Source organism: Schistocerca piceifrons, chromosome 5, assembly GCF_021461385.2.
Source record: "Schistocerca piceifrons isolate TAMUIC-IGC-003096 chromosome 5, iqSchPice1.1, whole genome shotgun sequence".
NCBI lineage: Eukaryota > Metazoa > Arthropoda > Insecta > Orthoptera > Acrididae > Schistocerca > Schistocerca piceifrons.
Genome location: NC_060142.1, coordinates 148,070,798 through 148,092,667, shown reverse-complemented (window position 1 = coordinate 148,092,667; position 21,870 = coordinate 148,070,798). Strand labels below are relative to the sequence as shown.

Below are 21,870 nucleotides of genomic sequence, written 5' to 3'. Positions count from 1 at the left end.
ATTACTTGGCCACCCAGATCACCAGACATTAATTGGATCGAACAGTTAAGGAGATATTATCAAGAGGTTAGTTTGTGCACAAAATCCTGCACTGGCAATACGTTCGCAATTATGGGCAGCAGTAGAGGCAGCGTGGCCCTGTGTTTCTGCAGAGGACTTCCAATGGTCTGTTGAGTCCATGCCACGTCGGGCTGCTGCACTACGCCGGGCAAAAGGAGGTCGTTAGCTTCAATACCATCCTTTATTTCTACACATACCATTCCTTGGTCATTTATTAACTTGATTCATTTTGGTGGGAGATAAGAAGAGGTTTATTATTTTGAGCATTATACATTGTATCAACTTCAGTTTCACTACTAGGGATCCATATGGTTATTTGCGTGCAAATATCTCAATATGTTTGATTTCAAAATACTGTAACTGTAGGTTGTTTGGTGTCACAGAATATTCTGGGGCAAAAGTTGAATGGAAGTTCCCCACATACTATTCCACAAAACGAGACGCTTCTCAGTGTATTTAGTGGATCATTGAGCTCTTTAAATAATCTTTTTGTAATTACTGTAGCGGCACCACAGTTTAAGATAGGGAAATTAGATTTGGTGCAATATTTCAGAGCGCACAAGTTAGAGCCAGGTGCGGGCTGGATTGCAGTAAGTTATGTTGACCAGTGGTTGCGAAGTGGAATGGAGGCCACAGTGGCCATCAAACCACTGAAAAGCGTAAACGCAGCGGTTCGCATGTCGCACGCTATAGGAAGAAGGGGCCCACTGGCACAACCGTGCTGTGGGGCGTATGTGACTCGGAGCAATGCGTTAGCGAAACAGAGCTGCGAAGCCGAGCATAAATAGGTGTGGTTTCCTAACGAGATTCATTCAAGTGTGGCAGCTCTCCTGGATGGCGGGGCGAGGCACACTACATGCGACACACGGCAACAGATGGGGCGACAGCGTCCCAGTCCATGGCGGGTCGTTGGTTCGACCCTCTGAGGCCGCAGTGGGGTCCGCAGCCAGCCAGATCGGGCCACTCTTCAGCTCGCTACCACGTCGTCTCAGCTCCCGACACATGCCAGAGACTTACAAGGCGAGGGCCGCAGGTTTGGACGCTGGAATGGGGACGGTCGGTCATTGCCACTGCATTCCCAGCTACGTCAGCCGAGGAAGATGCAGCCGCATGGCCGGCCTACGGTTCCCGGCGGAGCAGTGCGGAGTCAATGGGGATGGTGGCTGCTGAATCGGCTGCTAGCGCAGCCATCCTGACGTAATTGGAACTCTGCAGTTGGCGTACAAAGCCGGCTCGACACTGTGCATTGCACATGCCACTGGGGTGCTACCTCAGCAATGCGGGGCCTGTGACGCAGATAGAGGTCAACGAAGCTCTGTAGTGGAAAAAATACATCATCTGAAAAGCTCGGGCGAGTTTTAATACGGCACCTCCTGGCACCCATCCACAACATTACATCAGCTCTGATACTCCTGCTGTAGCAATCGGTTTAATAGAGTCTTAGTACACTATTCGTCTTCAATTAATATGACTTTCATTATGGCTCATTCGTTGTTTGTGTGCATGGTTTGGATTGCTATATATGACCTTATTCAGGTACATTCCGTTTTGGGGAAGGCCATAACCAAAAATAGAATCAATTTTCCTACGAATCCTAGTGTGAAACTATCTCTCTATTTCTCCTACATTGTGAAAATTGATCGTAAATCTCACTCTCGTCATTCCTCTGAAACTCGCTACATACGACAATTCTATTCCCTTTCGTATAGTGAATTACCCTCTTGGTTCACTGTCATCATTCTACTGAAACAGTTTCCTGACGATCCTTTCATCACGATTTGCATTTCAGGGCGCTTCATTGTCTCAGTTTCTAGCGTCCAAGCTATTGTTTTCCCGCCGTCTTCTTCTGGACTCGATAGCATCAGTTCCATCGACTATAAGAAATACGTGTTTGACGCCTTTGCATCTTGTTAGCAACAATCTCTCACGAACAGTCAATTACTGTCGCTGTATGAGATCATTAGGTCCTTGTCTTTGACAGGCTCATACATACATATGTTGCGGTACCAGTACCTCTGCAAAAATCCCGAATAGTACTGTCACTACGGTTGTACTGTGACAGAGTCAATAACTTTGACTTCGCTGCTCATTGTTGTTACACAGACTAAAATTTATTCAAAAGCTGGTCTGAAATTTCGGTAACTGTCAGCTACTCTTATGCCTCACGTCTGTCATTGTCTTACAGATAGATACACACCTAGTGTTCTCGGATTGCAATGCCGAGAAGGCGTGCTTGAATTGGCGGATAAAAGCGACAGAATGCAGGCTTAGAGTGAATTTGAACTCAAGACTCTTGAGTCTACAGATAGTAACATCAGTTATGATGTTCGGTGTTACGCTCAACATGCTGCAAGATCTTTCTTGTACTGTAGTACTGATTTTCCTTTTAGCATCCATTCGCCTAAAGTGGGTTGTTGTCTATGTTCAAATTTAGTCGGCTGCCATATTAATTAGTGAGTTTTCACGCTGTGCACAGCGACTTTTGGCTAAGGCGATGTCCGTGCTGTGCTCGTTTGTTTTCCCTGCCACCTGATGGGCTGCGGTTTTACTGTGCAATGATCTTTGTCTTGCTTAGAGTTTAACCCATTCACTTCTGAGTTGAGCGTGCATTGTTCTGTCATAAGTCTGTTATGTGATTCAGTTTGTTTCTTCTTGAACGTATCGGTCAGTCCCTTCCGCGAATTTTCTAACGCTTCCCGGAATTCTTGTACACTCTCTTTGACTTGATTCTCCTCTCAACATAATCTGCTTTTATGTTTGTGTTTCAGATTTTCTGCTTTACGCTTCTGTTTAATTTTTGCATTTTGCTATTCAAGATCATTATTAATTGTCTTCCCCCCCATGAACCATGGACCTTGCCGTTGGTGGGGAGGCTTGCGTGCCTCAGCGATACAGATAGCCGTACCGTAGGTGCAACCACAACGGAGGGGTATCTGTTGAGAGATCAGACAAACGTGTGGTTCCTGAAGAGGGGCAGCAGCCTTTTCAGTAGTTGCAAGGGCAACATTCTGGATGATTGACTGATCTGGCCTTGTAACAATAACCAAAACGGCCTTGCTGTGCTGGTACTGCGAACGGCTGAAAGCAAGGGGAAACTACAGCCGTAATTTTTCCCGAGGGCATGCAGCTTTACTGTATGATTACATGATGATGGCGTCCTCTTGGGTAAAATATTCCGGAGGTAAAATAGTCCCCCATTCGGATCTCCGGGCGGGGACTACTCAAGAGGATGTCGTTATCAGGAGAAAGAAAACTGGCATTCTACGGATCGGAGCGTGGAATGTCAGATCCCTTAATCGGGCAGGTAGGTTAGAAAATTTAAAAAGGGAAATGGATAGGTTGAAGTTAGATATAGTGGGAATTAGTGAAGTTCGGTGGCAGGAGGAACAAGACTTCTGGTCAGGTGATTACAGGGTTATAAACACAAAATCAAATAGGGGTAATGCAGGAGTAGGTTTAATAATGAATAGGAAAATAGGAATGCGGGTAAGCTACTACAAACAGCATAGTGAACGCATTATTGTGGCCAAGGTAGATACGAAGCCTACACCTACTACAGTAGTACAAGTTTATATGCCAACTAGCTCTGCAGATGACGAAGAAATTGAAGAAATGTATGATGAAATAAAAGAAATTATTCAGATTGTGAAGGGAGACGAAAACTTGATAGTCATGGGTGACTGGAATTCGAGTGTAGGAAAAGGGAGAGAAGGAAACATAGAAGGCGAATATGGATTGGGGGACAGAAATGAAAGAGGAAGCCGCCTGGTGGAATTTTGTACAGAGCACAACATAATCATAACTAACACTTGGTTTAAGAATCATGAAAGAAGGTTGTATACATGGAAGAACCCTGGAGATACTAAAAGGTATCAGATAGATTATATAATGGTAAGAGAGAGATTTAGGAACCAGGTTTTAAATTGAAGACATTTCCAGGGGCAGATGTGGACTCTGACCACAATCTATTGGTTATGACCTGTAGATTAAAACTGAAGAAACTGCAAAAAGGTGGGAATTTAAGGAGATGGGACCTGGATAAACTGAAAGAACCGGAGATTGTACAGAGATTCAGGGAGAGCATAAGGGAGCAATTGACAGGAATAGGGGACATAAATACAGTAGAAGAAGAATGGGTAGCTTTGAGGGATGAAGTAGTGAAGGTAGCAGAGGATCAAGTAGGTAAAAAGACGAGGGTTAGTAGAAATCCTTGGGTAACAGAAGAAATATTGAATTTAATTGATGAAAGGAGAAAATATAAAAATGCAGTAAGTGAAACAGGCAAAAAGGAATACAAACGTCTCAAAAATGAGATCGACAGGAAGTGCAAAATGGCTAAGCAGGGATGGCTAGAGGACAAATGTAAGGATGTAGAGGCCTATCTCACTAGGGGTAAGATAGATACCGCCTACAGGAAAATTAAAGAGACCTTTGGAGATAAGAGAACGACTTGTATGAATATCAAGAGCTCAGATGGAAACCCAGTTCTAAGCAAAGAAGGGAAAGCAGAAAGGTGGAAGGAGTATATAGAGGGTCTATACAAGGGCGATGTACTGGAGGACAATATTATGGAAATGGAAGAGGATGTAGATGAAGATGAAATGGGAGATATGATACTGCGTGAAGAGTTTGACAGAGCACTGAAAGACCTGAGTCGAAACAAGGCCCCCGGAGTAGACAATATTCCATTGGAACTACTGACGGCCGTGGGAGAGCCAGTCCTGACAAAACTCTACCATCTGGTGAGCAAGATGTATGAAACAGGTGAAATACCCTCAGACTTCAAGAAGAATATAATAAATCCAATCCCAAAGAAAGCAGGTGTTGACAGATGTGAAAATTACCGAACTATCAGCTTAATAAGTCACAGCTGCAAAATACTAACACGAATTCTTTACAGACGAATGGAAAAACTAGTAGAAGCCAACTTCGGGGAAGATCAGTTTGGATTCCGTAGAAACACTGGAACACGTGAGGCAATACTGACCTTACGACTTATCTTAGAAGAAAGATTAAGGAAAGGCAAACCTACGTTTCTAGCATTTGTAGACTTAGAGAAAGCTTTTGACAATGTTGACTGGAATACTCTCTTTCAAATTCTAAAGGTGGCAGGGGTAAAATACAGGGAGCGAAATGCTATTTACAATTTGTACAGAAACCAGATGGCAGTTATAAGAGTCGAGGGACATGAAAGGGAAGCAGTGGTTGGGAAGGGAGTAAGACAGGGTTGTAGCCTCTCCCCGATGTTGTTCAATCTGTATATTGAGCAAGCAGGAAAGGAAACAAAAGAAAAATTCGGAGTAGGTAGTAAAATTCAGGGAGAAGAAATAAAAACTTTGAGGTTCGCCGATGACATTGTAATTCTGTCAGAGACAGCAAAGGACTTGGAAGAGCAGTTGAATGGAATGGACAGTGTCTTGAAAGGAGGATATAAGATGAACATCAACAAAAGCAAAACAAGGATAATGGAATGTAGTCTAATTAAGTCGGGGGATGCTGAGGGAATTAGATTAGGAAATGAGGCACTTAAAGTATTAAAGGAGTTTTGCTATTTGGGGAGCAAAATAACTGATGATGGTCGAAGTAGAGAGGATATAAAATGTAGACTGGCAATGGCAAGGAAAGCGTTTCTGATGAAGAGAAATTTATTAACATCCAGTATTGATTTAAGTGTCAGGAAGTCATTTCTGAAAGTATTCGTATGGAGTGTAGCCATGTATGGAAGTGAAACATGGACGATAAATAGTTTGGACAAGAAGAGAATAGAAGCTTTCGAAATGTGGTGCTACAGAAGAATGCTAAAGATTAGATGGGTAGATCACATAACTAATGAGGAAGTATTGAATAGGATTGGGGAGAAGAGAAGTTTGTGGCACAACTTGACCAGAAGAAGGGATCGGTTGGTAGGACATGTTCTGAGGCATCAAGGGATCACCAATTTAGTATTGGAGGGCAGCGTGGAGGGTAAAAATCGTAGAGGGAGACCAAGAGATGAATACACTAAGCAGATTCAGAAGGATGTAGGTTGCAGTAGGTACTGGGAGATGAAAAAGCTTGCACAGGATAGAGTAGCATGGAGAGCTGCAGCAAACCAGTCTCAGGACTGAAGACCACAACAACAACAACAACATTAATTGTCTTGATGTACTCAAAAAATTGACATCTGACCGTTACCACTTCCTGCATGACTAATGACACTTACGATAGTCTGAGTGGAGCGCCATCTTTATGTATTTTATGAAGACCATGTAGACCCGTTTGCCAGAACTATAAGCAGTTAAAAATACCGCAGTACATGTCTAAAGGTAGGGACTCTCCTTAATCCTCCATCTGGAGAAGACGAAATTAATGTGTTGTTGTATACATAACTTTTTTGCTCCAATTGTTGTTGAAATCAGCTTTGCAGACGATTATCCACAACCTAACAACGCTGCCTACTTGTGGCGAAATTATTAGTTATAACCAAAAGTCTTATTAGCAAATCTTTTGTTGAGACCATGCGAGAGAAGTAGAAATGATAGTACACAAAATCGAGCAGACATCACTAAACATCTCACACTACGCCACTTAAAATCGACAAACATAAAACTTAACTTACTACAGACATTAATAGTACACAGGAAACAGGTTTTCCAACCCAGTGACACGCCGAATGAACAAACCAACAGTGAATAAAACTGACTACCGTCTACATTCAGCAATGACAGTCTTTCAATACAGTATCCTCACAAGGATGACTGGACGTAATTCTCTTCTCTGACGTAATCCTCTTCTCCCTTTCAGAAACATGAATACACCTTCCCCTCTCCATTAAACGCTCCCCCTCCTTCAACTCTGTCAAATTCTCCCACGATGTTGCACCACCACCACCACCACCACCTCATACAACGTTCACTGACATTTCACCACAGTAGACTTTTACATTTCACGTCATTGGTTGTCATGAACTAATAATTTCTTGATCATGAACCCAAACGTATGACTTACATGTCTGTAGGAGAAAAACTAAAGGTGACGAAAAATTAGAGGTGTGCAGTTCGCTAACAAACATACGATGTTTGTAAAAGAAGAGATGACACACTTCAGAGTAATTATATTTCATTTTATCTTATTTCTTGTATTTATGTATACAAAAATGATTCTCATTACCTTTTTAATGCTAATGAGACATCATCCCCCACTATCAGACAAGGATTCCACTTTTTGTAGACAGTAAAATTACAAGATGATCGTACAGGAAAAGAAAATTGGACATGTCCGGTGGAAAATGTTCAAAGAGAATTTTTTTGTATCCCTCGATGAAACTGGATCTGAAATTATTGCAACCTAATTGTGCCATGAAGTTAAAATAAAGTTATAGCTTTCATTAGCGTTTCACTCTTGAACGGGACTTCCAGCTTTCGGATTACTATTTGGCAAAACTTGTGACACTCGCCTGTCGATTCATTTAACTACACCTTTCGATTAGTACACTACAGCGAGTTTAAATCTCAACGGCACTGAAATTCGTTGTTGCAACAGGGGATGCTAAATCACTAATTGCTGCAACTCGCGGTGGTTGTAGTTGTTATTATATCTACCCCATATCGTTGAATCGGTCGAAACCCAATTACAGTGAGCTCATAACCTAGACCCACAGATTGAAATGTTTCATCTAAATAATACAGCCTTCGACATCTTCGAGTATTAGAAGTGAAAGTCATCGTCATAATACTTCATTTGTTTGTTAATCTCGTCTGAGACGTTTTTCTTATAAAACCAACATTTTCTTTACGTGCCGAAATGTCAACCGAAGCAGGTGTAACGCCCAGAACCATAATGTAGTCTTTGAAAATAAAGTTGAAGCTCCAAAACACATTGGATCTGAAGAAAAAAGAAATATTTTGACTGGTGTCAGGTTACTACTAGCAACAATATCTCTAACGATGGAGGCATGAACCTCATGGCATCAGCATGCTTCAGTTTGTTGTCGAACTGGAGGTTTTGTGTTCTCTGTTAAACGCTCATGATTTGGTGTGAAGTGTTTAACACCTGTGGAAGAAACAACCAATATGGGGGAATAACACCTCTCCTATTGCTCAAAGTAAAAATGGTCAACAATGTTTCGCTCGTAAAAAGTATTAGCTCCTTAGGCTTCATCTGGTGGGACTCCTGCTTCTGGTCGATAAGTGAACGATGTATAGAAGCGAGAGTGCAGTGTTCATCAAAATTGCACCGGCATGAAGGCCACATGCAATCAACACCACACTGGTTTGTAGTGTACTATATGCTAGGATATGGAAATGATTATTATTTCATCACAAACGCTCAAAGTGCATTAGAGTAACGTCATCTTCATTCTGTATGTAAGGCAAGGTTACGCAGGTGGTTTCTCATGCAGAAGCAGCATTTGAATGTCGCTTGTTGTGTCTGGTGTAAGAAGGATAAAACTTCTACCAGCACATGGTGGAATTCGACAGTGGCAGTAAGATATCCTATCGAGAGTGTGGTTTATTGTTCCACGTTATATTGACAGCGTTGGCTTGGACCCCACGATTAAGTTTAGCACCATCACTTGAAGTGTTATGGAATCTATCGCAGCAGAAGGGCCATACTCAGCGCCATGAAGGATGTCAGTGAACTCATACAACAGAAGTGTTGGTTGCTTGGCTGTGCAAGATCGTAGAGTCACTTTACTTACCTTGAGTCAAAACTATGGTACGTACTTTGTATGTAGCAGTACAAGCATCCCAACGGACAGGGAACCTACGTCTGAACCATCGAGGGCAGTCAATATGAATATTGTTATCGCAACTTCTCTTAACTGTTGACAGTGGTGCACCCAACGATAGAACTCCACACATAAATGGTACCAAGTCGTCTTTTCAGACGAATACTCACTCAACGTACAGCACCATGATGGATGTATCAATGTGTTGAGGTTTCATGGAGTGTGAATGTAGCAAGGCTGCATTCGACACTATCTGTAGGGCTCATCACTTGGAGTGGTATGAGATGCCATCGATCGCACAACATGATCACCACGGCGAGTGGCCTGCCCTATCTTCTGGTACTCTGTGACATTATTTTTCAGCAAGGTAAAACAAGGGCACATGTTGCCCTTGTTGTCCTGACCGACCACAATACTTGCAGGTTTGACTGTTACCTTGGCCATGTTCTCTAAATCTCTCACGCACTGATATACGTAGTCACATGCTGCCAAAAGACTGGCAAGTCATCACTTACCAGCCAATATGATGGACGAATTCTGGGACAATGTTGAAGAAACTGTCGTCTGAGTTCAGTTCGAATCGATGGCCAGCTAGTGTGCCAATTTTGGCACTGTGACTGCTTTTGAAATGTATTCGTCCCGCTTGAGTGTGGAGTTAGTGTGCCAGTGTTGGCACTACGAGTTCCTTAAGGAAGATCTTTGCCTATCTTGAGTGTAGGGCCGATGTTGGCAGTGTTAGTTCCTAGAGGAAAATTTTGCCTAACTTGAGTGTGGAGAGAACGTGATTTATGTGGTCCCTGGAATGGGTGGCCGATGGGATGTGCAACAGGGATTACCTTGTTGATGGTTGGTCGGGATAGGTGCCAGCTGTTGGTGACTATGCTGCTCCATGTGGATTCAGGGCAGTTGCAACGATAGCTGCCTTCCAAGAATCCCCGTGGCAATCCATTTACTGTCTGAGTGTATGAGCAAGTATGGTCCCTGCCGAATTCATATATAAGCAGCACTTGAGGGTTGGCAGCCCAGCTAGACTTAGCAACAGAAAAGGAAAATTGCAGTGGTCTGGTTAAATTGCCTAATATGTTTAGTAACTGTTCTTCGTTAATATTGTCTGTAATGTGTCTATAAATTGTTTAGTTCTGAAATGGGGATTGTATTGAGTGCTATCTTAGCTGGGTCAGGAAATGCTATCTGTTACCTGACAAAAGACTAACTGGTTGAACTATTTGTGTTTCGACTGCTAAGGAATTGTTCAACTTATAAGAAAAACTGATATTTATGTTGTAGACTTTGCTGAGCCAACTAGTAGTAGATGCTGGATAACAACCAACTGGCAATCTTATTACTGTCATTTCTTAAAATTAGAAGCATTTTTTCATTTAGACTTTCAGGTTTAAAATGTTTAAAGATTGTATTATCTAACAGTTGCTGTTTGTTTTAAATGTAAAACGTTTTAAGTTTGGCTGTTTTGCGGAGTTAGCAAGCGTAATGTGTCAGTTAACTTACCAGTTGTCAATTCATTGACGCTATTTCTTAAAACTAAAAGAAAGCTTTCCTTGTGGTAGTCAGTTTTAAAAGGCTTTAACAGTTGCCGCATTTATGACTTTTTGAGACTACACCTATTTGTCATAATAAACTGGTGAAACTGTAGTTGTATGTTTTTCTACCTAATCATTCCACAGAACCATGGAAAAGCTATAAGCACCACCCTAGGTTAGAGACATTGTTGCTGCCGGATACGGCCACTGTACCACGACATCTCCAAAATTCCCTTCCAGGGCCCGTCCAAAATTCCCTCACAAGACATCTTCAAAATTTCGTCATTTGCTGTTTGCTGTACTTCCTGGTCTTGCGATTTTAATGACTCACAGAGTATTTAGAGGACGCCATATAAGGATACGGCAAAAAACGTGTTTTTATTTAACAAAAACGCATGGATGATAGTATCTGCTGTTGAGTTAAACCATTGTATCCACTGAGGAGAGCGGGTGAAGTCTAAATGCCGGCGGTGTCTCGGATCCAGGCCCTCAGGTAGCCGACATTGGTCTGGACGGAGATGCCGACTTCGCAGTAGGTGAGCCCCCACGAGACGATGCCTACCTGCGTGCCGTTGTTGACCAGTGGGCCACCTGAGTCACCGACGCAAACTCCTCGGGTGAACTCCCCAGAGCAGATCATGCGTTCCGTCACGGAATTCACAGCGACGAACACCTTGCGGCATGTCTCACGGTCCACCACATTGATGTCTACCGCCTGCAGCGTATCGGCCGGGCCGTTGCCGCTGTGCTGGTAACCCCAACCACTGACCGTCACAGGCAGCCCACTCGGAGGGTCGTAGCCCTCAGCCGGGAGTCCCACTAGCTGCACATTGGGACCCAGCGTGAAGGATCCGTTCACCTGTAAATCGAAACAGTGTAAGCGACAATTTGCCATTATTTTGTACTATCCCATGACCTTACGCCGCTATAGGAATATAAAACCAACTTCTCGATCAGAACCACACGACACTGACCAGACACTGTCCCATCCACTGACAAATGGCATCACTTAGATGCAGTACGGAGAGTCTTAGGGTCAAAACAATCTCATCTTCCCAGACCTTAGACCCAATGTGAATTCAAATGGTTCAAATGGCTCTGAGCACTATGGGACTGACAAAAGGAAAGATACGCAAAATAAGAACAGCTTTTACTTGGTTACAGGGAGGACAATAATTTGGTAACTTCTACGGTTGCAACAGATCACATTTACAAAAGTGCTCGAATGCAAGTACTGCGTCGCTCAGTCATCCCTTCACGCGCAATCCCAACAGATGCTCGCGTGGCGGAGTATGTTATACGGTGACGCCACATGATCGACATTTCTCATCCATTTTAGAGGTACTTCACGACATTTGCGACTCCATGTGTCTTATATAAAATTATTTGTCTCAGCGTCATCTACGTCGCTTTGTGGTTTTTTAAACGTTAATAAGAATCTCCCTGTATGTGAAGTGTGTAAATACTGGCAAAGTCGCAGATAAAAAGCTCATGGGTCGATTTCAACCAAACTTTGTACACTTACTATTTACTCTCTAAAAAGAAATAGTGTGAGGGGTAAGAACCAGTAACCTCCTTTTGGGGTGGGGGTGATGACGTGGAGAGAGCAGAAGGAGGAGGGGACGGACAGACGAAGAGGGGGAAGGAGAGATGGACTCATGTAGGGCGAAGAAAGAGTTAGAGAGAGAGAGATGGTCAGGGAGAAATGGATACAGGAGGCTAAGAGTAGGAGGTGGAGAGAGAGAGAGAGAGAGAGAGAGAGAGAGAGAGAGAGAGAGAGAGAGAGAGGAGGCAGAGATGACCAGAAAAAGGAAGTGGCAGAAGATGACAGAAGCACAGGGCGGAAAATACGGTCAGAGAAAGAGAAGAGGTCAATATGGACAGGGAAAGGGGTAGACGAGATGGATTGGGCAAACAAAGACGCGAAGATGTACGGAAACATGGGGGAGGAGAAGATGGAGAAAGAGAGTGGGGAGGAGCTGATGGACAGAGAGAGGAGGAAGTGGACAGAGCGGTTGATGGTGGAGGTGAACAGAGAGAGAAAGAAAGAGAAGCTGGCGTTATATAACACTAGAATAAATACAATGACATGAAAAAATAATCGAAATACCGAGAAGGAGTGGCGCGACAAAAACGAAAGCTGGTAGGCATGTTTCTACATCCGAAAAATGATGTCTATTCAGATTTCGCGCCAGTCGCGTGAGAGTGGCTATAGTACGTTCTAGGCGCTGCAGTCTGGAGCCGCGCGACCGCTTCGGTCGCAAGTTCGAATCCTGCCGCGGGCATGGATGTGTGTGATGTCCTTAGGTTAGTTAGGTTTAAGTAGTTCTAAGTTCTAGGGGACTGATGACCTCAGAAGTTAAGTCCAGTAGTGCTCAGAGCCATGTTAACCATTTTTAGTAGCTACACTATGAGGATGCAAATCATGTTTTATGTAAGTACTCGGTGCAATGGTTACCTTCGAGATACGATGTGGTGAGCTACTGGTGATCAAATATACTTTTCAGGCGACAAAGACACCATTAATAAGACCCCACTGAGTTTGAATGAGGTCGTGTAATAGGAGTATAAGAAGCTGGATGTTCCTTCTGCCATATCGCAGAAAGGTGTGGCAGGAATGTTGCCGCTATACATGATCACTGGCAGCGATGATAACGAGAATGTACGCTCACAAGAAGATCGGACTCCGGATGACCACGTGGCACTACCGAGAGGGAAGACCATCGTGTCCGGCGTGTGGCTCTGGCGCATCATAGTGCATCTGCAGCAGCAATCTGAGCAGTATCTCGCACCACAGTGACAATATTGTCACGTAGAAGAAGGTGTAAGTAGATGAAAGGCGAACACTAACTTCAGTTAAGGAAGGTTTATTCAGCACTTACACATACAGGAGCGCGGAGCGAATTGCCTCTGGCCTGAACACATACGGTATATATACACCTACACAACATTCCAGTACAATGATTCTTGTATTTTGTCGATACTTTTAGAGTATACTCGAACCGAACGCAGAAATTAAAATTTTTCACTTCGGGTGAGGTTAGAACACACGACCCTCCATGCAACAGTCTAATAACATAACCACTACACTATTTTTTTCATCCCATTTTTTGTTCTATCTTGCTCGTTGAATTTGTTCGTTGCGGACGTCCGATGTCACCCATTCAGGTTGTTCGTTGATCCCGTCAATCAGTTGCTTTTTTTTTTGTTATAGAGGGTAGCTAAACCCAATGACGGAACACGCTGAGCTACCGTGGCGGCACACCACGTCGACTGTGCTACGCAGCTTCTTCTGGGACATTGCTGCCTCCTTAAGAGAACAGCGTCTCGGTGTTACATCCTCCTAGTCCTGGAACGAGTCATCGGTCCTGCATATTTGACTCCCAATGGCTGATGTTCGCCTGGGAGGCAGTCTTATAATTTCCCTTCCCGCTTTCCGCTTGTTGCCTGCCGGTGGAGCTTCGAATTTATCCTGGGTTGCGGGATCCTTACAGGGCTTCATTCGAAGGACATGGACTGTATCTCTGATCTTTCGGCGTCTTGTGTCGGGGTCGAAATCTTCAACTTCATAAGTAACATCAGACAACTGTCCTACAACCTTATAAGGTCTAGAGAAGCACCTGAGGGGCTTCTCAGAGGGACCAACCTTCCGAACATGAGTAAAGATCCAGACGAGGTCACCAGGCTGGTAGACGACAGGGCGGTGGCTCGCGTCATACCTTCGGCGATCGATTTCTTGAGCTTGCAGCGTGCGGAGTCGAGCTAACTGCCGAGCTTCCTCAGCTCTGGTTAACACCTGACCGATGTAGTTGTCGTTCACGTCATCAGGATGTAACGAAAACACAGGGTCCATCGTCGTGGTCGTCGCCTCACGCCCATGCACCAGGAAAAATTGCATAAATCCTGTGTTATCTTGTTTGGTGGTGTTGTAGGAAAACGTCACGAAAGGTAGCACCTCATCCCAGTTGCTCTGCTCAACATTGACGATCATTCATAACATGTCGGCGAAGGTCTTATTAAGGCGTTCAGTAAGCCCGTTAGTTTGCGGATGGTAGGCAGTCGTCATGTGTTGAGTAATGTTGCACCGACAGTTTATCTCTGTCACAAGATTCGATTGAAAACTTTCCCTCGATCCTTAATTAGCGACTTCGTTGCACCGTGTTTTAATGCAATGTCTTATACGATGAATTTGGCTACCTCGAATGCTTCGGCTGTTTTCACGGCTTTTATAATGGCATATCGCATCAGATAATAAGGACAAACAATAATCCATCTATTGCCACTAGCAGACGTTGGCAATCGTCCGAGGAGGTCAATCGCAACACTCTGGAAGGGCGTTTCGGATGGTGGAATTGGTATGAGTTGGCCAGGTAGTTTCTGAGGTACTGCCTTCCTCCTCTGGCACTCTCGACAATGCGACACATAGTGCCGGACACTCCTAAATAAACCTGGCCAGAAAAATCTCTTGCGGATCCTATCATATGTCTTAATAAATCCTAAATGTCCGTCCTCAGGTGTGTAATGGAATTTCTGTAAAACATCTAAGCGCATGTGTTTAGGAAGCACTGGTAGCCACCTCTTTCCAAACGGATCAAAGTTTTTCTTGTAAAGTAATCCATCAACTACCTTAAATTGTCCTTTCACATCCTGATAGGAGCCACTGTGTCGTCGATATGTGCAGTATCACAAGTTCCAATACCCAGCGCCTCCACCAGAATAATGTCACATGGAAAAAAGTGTAAGTAGACGAATGACGAGCACTAACTTCACTTAACGAAGGTTTATTCAGCACTTGCACATACAAGAGCGCGGAGCGAACTGCCTCCGGCTAGAACACATATGGTCTATATACACCTACAGAACATTCCAGTACAATGATTCCTGTCAGTTGTGGATACTTCTACAGTGTATGCGAACCGCACATGGAAATTAGAGTTTCTCAGTTCAGGTGAGTTTTGAACCCACAAACCTCCAAGCAACAGTCTAGAATCATTGCCACTACACTAAGCGACTGAGACAATGTACTGTTATAAATCGGTTACTTCAAGCACAGATCCGAGCCGATATCCCTGCAGCGTGCATTCCACCGGTCCCAAACCTCCGCCATTTGCAGTATCAGTGGTGAGAAGCGAAAGTTCGTTGGAGGCCATGCTGGAGGTTCTTCCTCGGTGACGGTGATGACCGAGTGTTGGTTAGAAGGAGGCTAGTTGAGGGCCAGCTACCAAGTTGTCTGCGTGCTAGATACACCGGAGTTATGGTCTGGGATGCTATTTCATTTGATTCCAGGAGCAATCTCGTGGCTATCCTATGCACCCTGACTGCAAATTTGTACGTCAGTCTTGTGATTCGAACTGCTGAGCTTCCATTGCAGAAGGTATTTTCCAAAAAGATGACTCTCGCGCACATACAGCTGTTGTGACCCACCACGCTCTACAGGGTGTCGAGATGTTCCCTTATCCTGTTCGACCAGAAGACCTGTCACCATCGAGCACATATGGGACATCATCAGACGACAACTCCAGCGTCATCCACCAACAGTATTAATCGTTCTTGTATCGACCGATGACTGATGACCGCGCAGTTGAGCGCCCCACAAATCAGACATCATCATCGACCGACCAAGTGCCACAGGCATGGAACTCCATCCCACACACTAACATCCGGCACCTGTACAACACAATATATCCACTTCTGCATGTTTGCGTTGAATATTCAGGCGGTTACACCACCTATTAATGTATAAGCATTTCACATTTGCAGTAGCTTACCGCGAGCTTGCTGTAAGCTGTGATCTTACAATGTTAATTACTTAAATATGTTACCTAGACAGATTTATGATCGAAATTTCATCACTCTACATTAATTATTTCTTGGTGTTGCGACTATTTTTCCTACAGTGTACATGTAAAACGTGCGTACACGGGCAAACCCACAGGTAAATAGCCCATCCCAAACTCATGGATCAATTTCAACCAAACTTTGTACACCTATTATTTTACTATCAGGAAAGAAGTAATGTGTGGCTAGGAACCAGCACCCACCTATTGGGGTGGGGGTGATAATGTGGGGAGAGAAAAAGAAGGAGGAGATGGGCAGACAGAGAGGGGGAAGGAGAAGACAGTCGGAGGGAGGGGTGGACAGAGAAATGGGCACAGAAAGAGGAGGAGATGAAGAGAGAAATTGGGAGGCGGATATGGACAGAGAACAGAAGGGTAGAAGTTGGATGGAGACAGGGTTTAGAAGAGATGGACAGACAAAGGGAAGAGTGGAGACAGGCAGGGGGAGGGGGAGAAGAGATAGAGATAGGAGAAGCGAAAATGGACAGAGAGACGAAGGAGGAGGAGGTGGACAAGGAGAGAGAGGGAGGAGCAGATGGATTGAGGGAGGAATAGGAGAGGGTGGACAGAGAGTGATGGAGGAGGTGGCCAGAGAGAGGGGATAGGAGGAGATAGACAGAGACAGGGGGAGAGGAGATAGAGGAAGGAAGAAGCGAAGATGGACAGAGAGACGAAGGAGGAGGAGGTGGACAGGGAGAGGGAGGGGCAGATGGACTGAGGGGGGAATAGGAGGGGATGGATAGAGAGTGATGGAGGAGGTGGCCACAAAGAGAGGGGATGGGAGGAGATAGACAGAGAGAGGGTGAGAGGAGATAGTCAGAGAAAGGAAGAAGCGAAGATGGACACAGAGACGAAGGAAGAGGAGGAGGACAGACAGAGAAGGAGGAGCAGATGGACTGAGGGAGGAATAGGAGGGGGTGGACGGAGATAGGGCGATGGAGGAGGTGACCAGAGAGAGGGGATAGGAGGAGATGGGCAGTGAGAGGGGGAGGACGAGATGGGCAGAGAGGGGGAAAAGAGGAGCTGGACTGCTGGTGCAACGCTGGGTACTCAGGTAGTAATAAAGTAAACTTCACTAACCTGTACGACTGCGATGTCGTAGTCGGCGGTGCGGCTATCGTACTGCTGGTGCAGGAAGACGGCTGCCGCCTCTATCACTGTGCCACCGCTGCCACGGACGGAGGAGCCCGCTCGCAGCGCCATGTAGACTAGTCCGATGTCCTCGACGCAGTGGCCGGCGGTCAGCGCCCAGGAGGGGCCGATGAGCGACGCGCCGCACGACTGGTCGCCGCTGAGCTCGAAGGCCAACTGCCAGGGGTGGTCGGCGATGCTGGCCTCGTGGCCGCCGACGATGCGGTCGTGGGCGCCGGTCCGATGCCAGACCGCGGACGGCCACGCCGCAGCCGCCGACAGCAGCAGCAGCCAGAGACAAGGGCACCTGGTCACTGTGGCGGGGTGCGACATCCTGGGCTGTGCTGCATGCCTCCTGCCCCCGGCCCTCTTTATACTCCTGCCGGCCGAGAAAATGATGACACCACTCCCAGCCATATCTCCGTCCGATATACATCATAAGTGGCACTGCACTGATATCACTCAGATTATCGTATTTTTTACATCTCTCTTGTCTGACCATTTCGCAAGGCAGTAAAACATGATTGTCTAAAGCACATTGTGGCAGAGGAGAATTTTATTTACCTTAAGTCACACAAACGTCATGGAACAACGATATGTACACTACTGGCCATTAAAATTGCTACACCACGAAGATGACGTGCTACAGGAGACAAATTTAACCGACAGGAAGAAGATGCTGTCATAAGCAAATGATTAGCTTTTCAGACAAGGCTGGCACCGGTGGCGACACCTACAACGTGCTGACATGATGAAAGTTTCCAACCGATTTCTCATACACAAACAGCAGTTGACAGGCATTGCCTGGTGAAACGTTCTTGTGATGCCTCATGTAAGGAGGAGAAATGCGTACCATCATGTTTCCGACTTTCATAAAGGTCGGATTGTAGCCTATCGCGATTGTGATTTATCGTATCGCGACATTGCTGCTCGCGTTGGTCGAGATCCAATGATTGTTAGCAAAATATGGAATCGGTGGGTTCAGGAGGGTAATATGGGACGCAGTGCTGGATCCCAACGGTCTCGTATCACTAACAGTCGAGATGACAGGCATCTTATTCGCATGGCTGTAGTGGATCGTGGAGCCACGTTTCGATCCCTGAGTCAACGGATGGGGACGTTAGCAAGACAACAACCATCTGCACGAACAGTTCGACGACGTTCACAGCAGCATGGACTGTCAGCTCGGAGACCATGGCTGCGGTTACCCTTGACGCTGCATCACAGACAGGAGCGCCTGCGATGGTGTACTCAACGACGGACCTGGGTGCACGAATGGCAAAACTTCGTTTTTCGGATGAATCCAGGTTCTGTTTACAGCATCACGATGGTCGCAAACGTGTTTGCCGACATCGCGGTGAACGCACATTGGAAGCGTGTATTAGTCATCTGGAGTGATGGTGTGGGGTGCCATTGGTTACACGTCTCGGTCACCTCTTGTTCGCATTGACGGCACTTTGAACAGTGGACGTTACAGTTCAGATATGTTACGACCCGTGGCTCTACCCTTCATTCGATTCCCGCGAAACCCTGCATTTCAGCAGGATAATGTACGACCGCATGTTGCAGGTCCTGTGCGGGCCTTTCTGGATACAGAAAGTGTTCGACTGCTGCCCTGGCCAGCACATTCTCCAGATCTCTCACCAACTGAAAACTTCTGGTCAATGGTGGCCGAGCAACTGGCTCGTCACAGTAAGCCACTCACTACTCTGAATGAATTGTGGTATCGTGTTGAAGCTGCATGGGCAGCTGTACCTGTACACGTCATCCAAGCTCTGTTTGACTCAATGCTCAGGCGTATCAAGGCCGTTATTACGGCCGGAGGTGGTTGTTCTGAGTACTAATTTCTCAGGATCTATGCACCCAAATTGAGTGAAAATGTAATCTCGTGTCAGTTCTAGTATAATATATTTGTCCAATGAATACCCGTTTATCATCTGCATTTATTCTTGGTGTAGCAATTTTAATGGCCAGTAGTGTACATATACCAATAAAGGTCGCGTACACACCGTATAAAAGGACAGTGAACTGGCGGAGCGGTCGTTTGTGCTCAGGTGATTCACGTGAAAAGGTTCCCGACGTGATTACTGCAGTACGACAGAAATTAACAGACTCTGAACGCGAAATGATAATTGTAGCTAGAGGCGTGGGACATTCCATTTCGGAAGTCAAATTCAATATTCCGATATACAAGCTACCAAGAGAGCGCCAAGAATACCAAATTTCAGACATTACCTCTCACCACAGACAACGTTGTGCCCGATGGCCTTCACTTCACGAATGAGAGCAACCTAGAGTTGTTTGTGTTAACAGATAAGCGACGCTGCATGAAATAACCGCAGAAATCAATGTGGGACGTATGGTGAACGTATCCGCAAGGACAGTGCGGCGAAATTGGGCGTTAATGGGCCATGGCAGCAGACGACCGACGCGAGTGCCTTTGATAACAGCACATCGCCTGCAGCGCCTTTTCTGGGCTCGTAACCTTATCGGTTGGACTCTAGACGTCTGAAAAACCGTGGCGTAGTGAGATGAGTCCCGATTTCAGTTGGTAGGAGCTGATGGCAGGGTTGAAGTGTGGCGCATAACCCACCAAGCCGTGGACCCAAGTTCTCAAAAAGGCATTTTGTAATCGGGTGATGGTTCCATAATGATTTGCGCTGTGTTAAATGGAATGGACTTGGTCCTCAGTTATATTTGGCTCCTTGGAGACCATTTGTAGGCATTCATAGACTTTAAGTTCCCAAACAACGAGGGGATTTTTGTGGATGGGAATGATCCATGTCACGAGTCCACAACTGTTGGTGATTGGTTAGAAGAACATTCTGGGCAATTCGAAAGAATGAATTGTCACACCCCGATAGCACGACGTGAATCTCATTGAACATTTATGGGACATAATCGTGAGGTTAGTTAGTGCGCAAAATCCTACACAGGTAACATCTTGGCAATTACGGGATGGCCATAGGGGCAGCATGTCTCAGTATTTCTTCAGGGGCTTCCAACGGCTTGTTGAGTCCATGCCACGCCGAGTTGCTGCACCAGGAGGGGCAAAGATAGATCTGATACGATATTATGACTGTTGTAACCTCAGCATAAGATCTTTTGTATGATCATCTTCCTGAATAGCTCTTATATTAAATTCCTCCTTCTTCTATTCCTTTAAGCCCACTGAGGACCATGAGGCTTCTTTTTCTCTTTCTTCTTAGCCAAGAAAGCTTTTATTTTCGGCCTGTGGGCAAGCTTTCTCTCTTCCGTCCCTTTCTGCTGGCAAGGGACACTGGAAATACCCTTTGTACATTGATGTGCCGCAATTTGGACCGTTTCTGTATTGTTTCTAATGGAATTTCATGTTATTCGAGGGCTGATTTCAAGCGCCAAAGAAGCTGGTATAGGCACGCGTATTCAAATACACAGATTTGTAAACAGGCAGAATATGACGCTGCGGTCGGCAACACCTATACAGGGTGACACAAAAAGGTACGACGAAACTTCCAGGAAACATTCCTCACACACAAAGAAAGAAAATAAGTTATGTGGACATGTCTCCGGAAACACTTACTTTCCATGTTAGTGCTCATTTTGTTACTTCTCTTCAAATCACATTAATAATGGAATGGAAACACACAGCAACAGAACGTACCAGCGTGACTTCAAACACTTTGTTACAGGAAATGTTCAAAATGTCCTCCGTTAGCGAGGATACATGCATCCACCCTCCGTCGCATGGAATCCCTGACGCGCTGATACAGCCCTGGAGAACTGCATTGTGTATCACAGCTGTCCACAATACGAGCACTAAGACTCTCTAGATTTGGTACTGGGGTTGCGTAGACAAGAACTTTCAAATGCCCCCATAAATGAAACAGGGTTGAGGTCAGGAGAGCGTGGAGGCCAAGGAATTGGTCCGCCTCTACCAATCCGTCGGTCACCGAATCTGTTGTTGAGAAGAGTACGAACACTTCGACTGAAAGGTGCAGGAGCTCCATCGTGCATGAAACACATGTTGTGTCGTACTTGTAAAGGCACATGTTCTAGCAGCACAGGTAGAGTATCCTGTATGAAATCATGATAACGTGCTCCATTGAGCGTAGGTGGAAGAACATGGGGCCCAATCGAGACATCACCAACAATGCCTGCCCAAACGTTCACAGAAAATCTGTGTTGATGACGTGATTGCACAATTGCGTGCGGATTCTCGTCATCCCACGCATGTTGATTGTGAAAATTTACAATTTGATCACGTTGGAATGAAGCCTCATCCGTAAAGACAACATTTGCACTGAAATGAGGATTGACACATTGTTGGATGAACCATTCGCAGAAGTGTACCCGTGGAGGCCAATCAGTTGCTGATAGTGCCTGCACACGCTGTACATGGTACGGAAACAACTGGTTCTCCCGTAGCACTCTCCATACAGTGGCGTGGTCAACGTTACCTTGTACAGCAGCAACTTCTCTGACGCTGACATTAGGGTTATCGTCAACTGCACGAAGAATTGTCTGGTCCATTGCAGGTGTCCTCGTCGTTCTAGGTCTTCCCCAGTCGCGAGTCTTAGGCTGGAATGTTCCGTGCTCCCTAAGACGCCGATCA

The 21,870-nt window shown here is 45.4% G+C and overlaps 1 protein-coding gene across 1 annotated transcript; it reads right to left on the bottom strand.

Moving 5' to 3' along the window:
- Positions 1–10,765: 10,765 nt before the first annotated feature.
- On the bottom strand, positions 10,766–17,693 carry LOC124798814 (trypsin-1-like). The gene is made up of 2 exons (XM_047262344.1): positions 17,226–17,693; positions 10,766–11,167 (listed from the first exon to the last, which is right to left on the bottom strand). The coding sequence occupies exons 1-2, from the start codon at positions 17,691–17,693 to the stop codon at positions 10,766–10,768; spliced, it is 870 nt and encodes a 289-aa protein (XP_047118300.1).
- Between the last annotated feature and the right edge of the window lie 4,177 nt (positions 17,694–21,870).

What these genes read in the sequence shown, in the direction of transcription:
- LOC124798814 (XM_047262344.1), bottom strand. Translation starts at nt 17,693, where the DNA reads ATGGCTGGGAGTGGTGTCATCATTTTCTCGGCCGGCAGGAGTATAAAG. An exon ending in ACGACATCGCAGTCGTACAG is followed by an intron (nt 11,168 to 17,225) that starts GTTAGTGAAGTT and finishes TTCGATTTACAG; the next exon opens with GTGAACGGATCCTTCACGCT.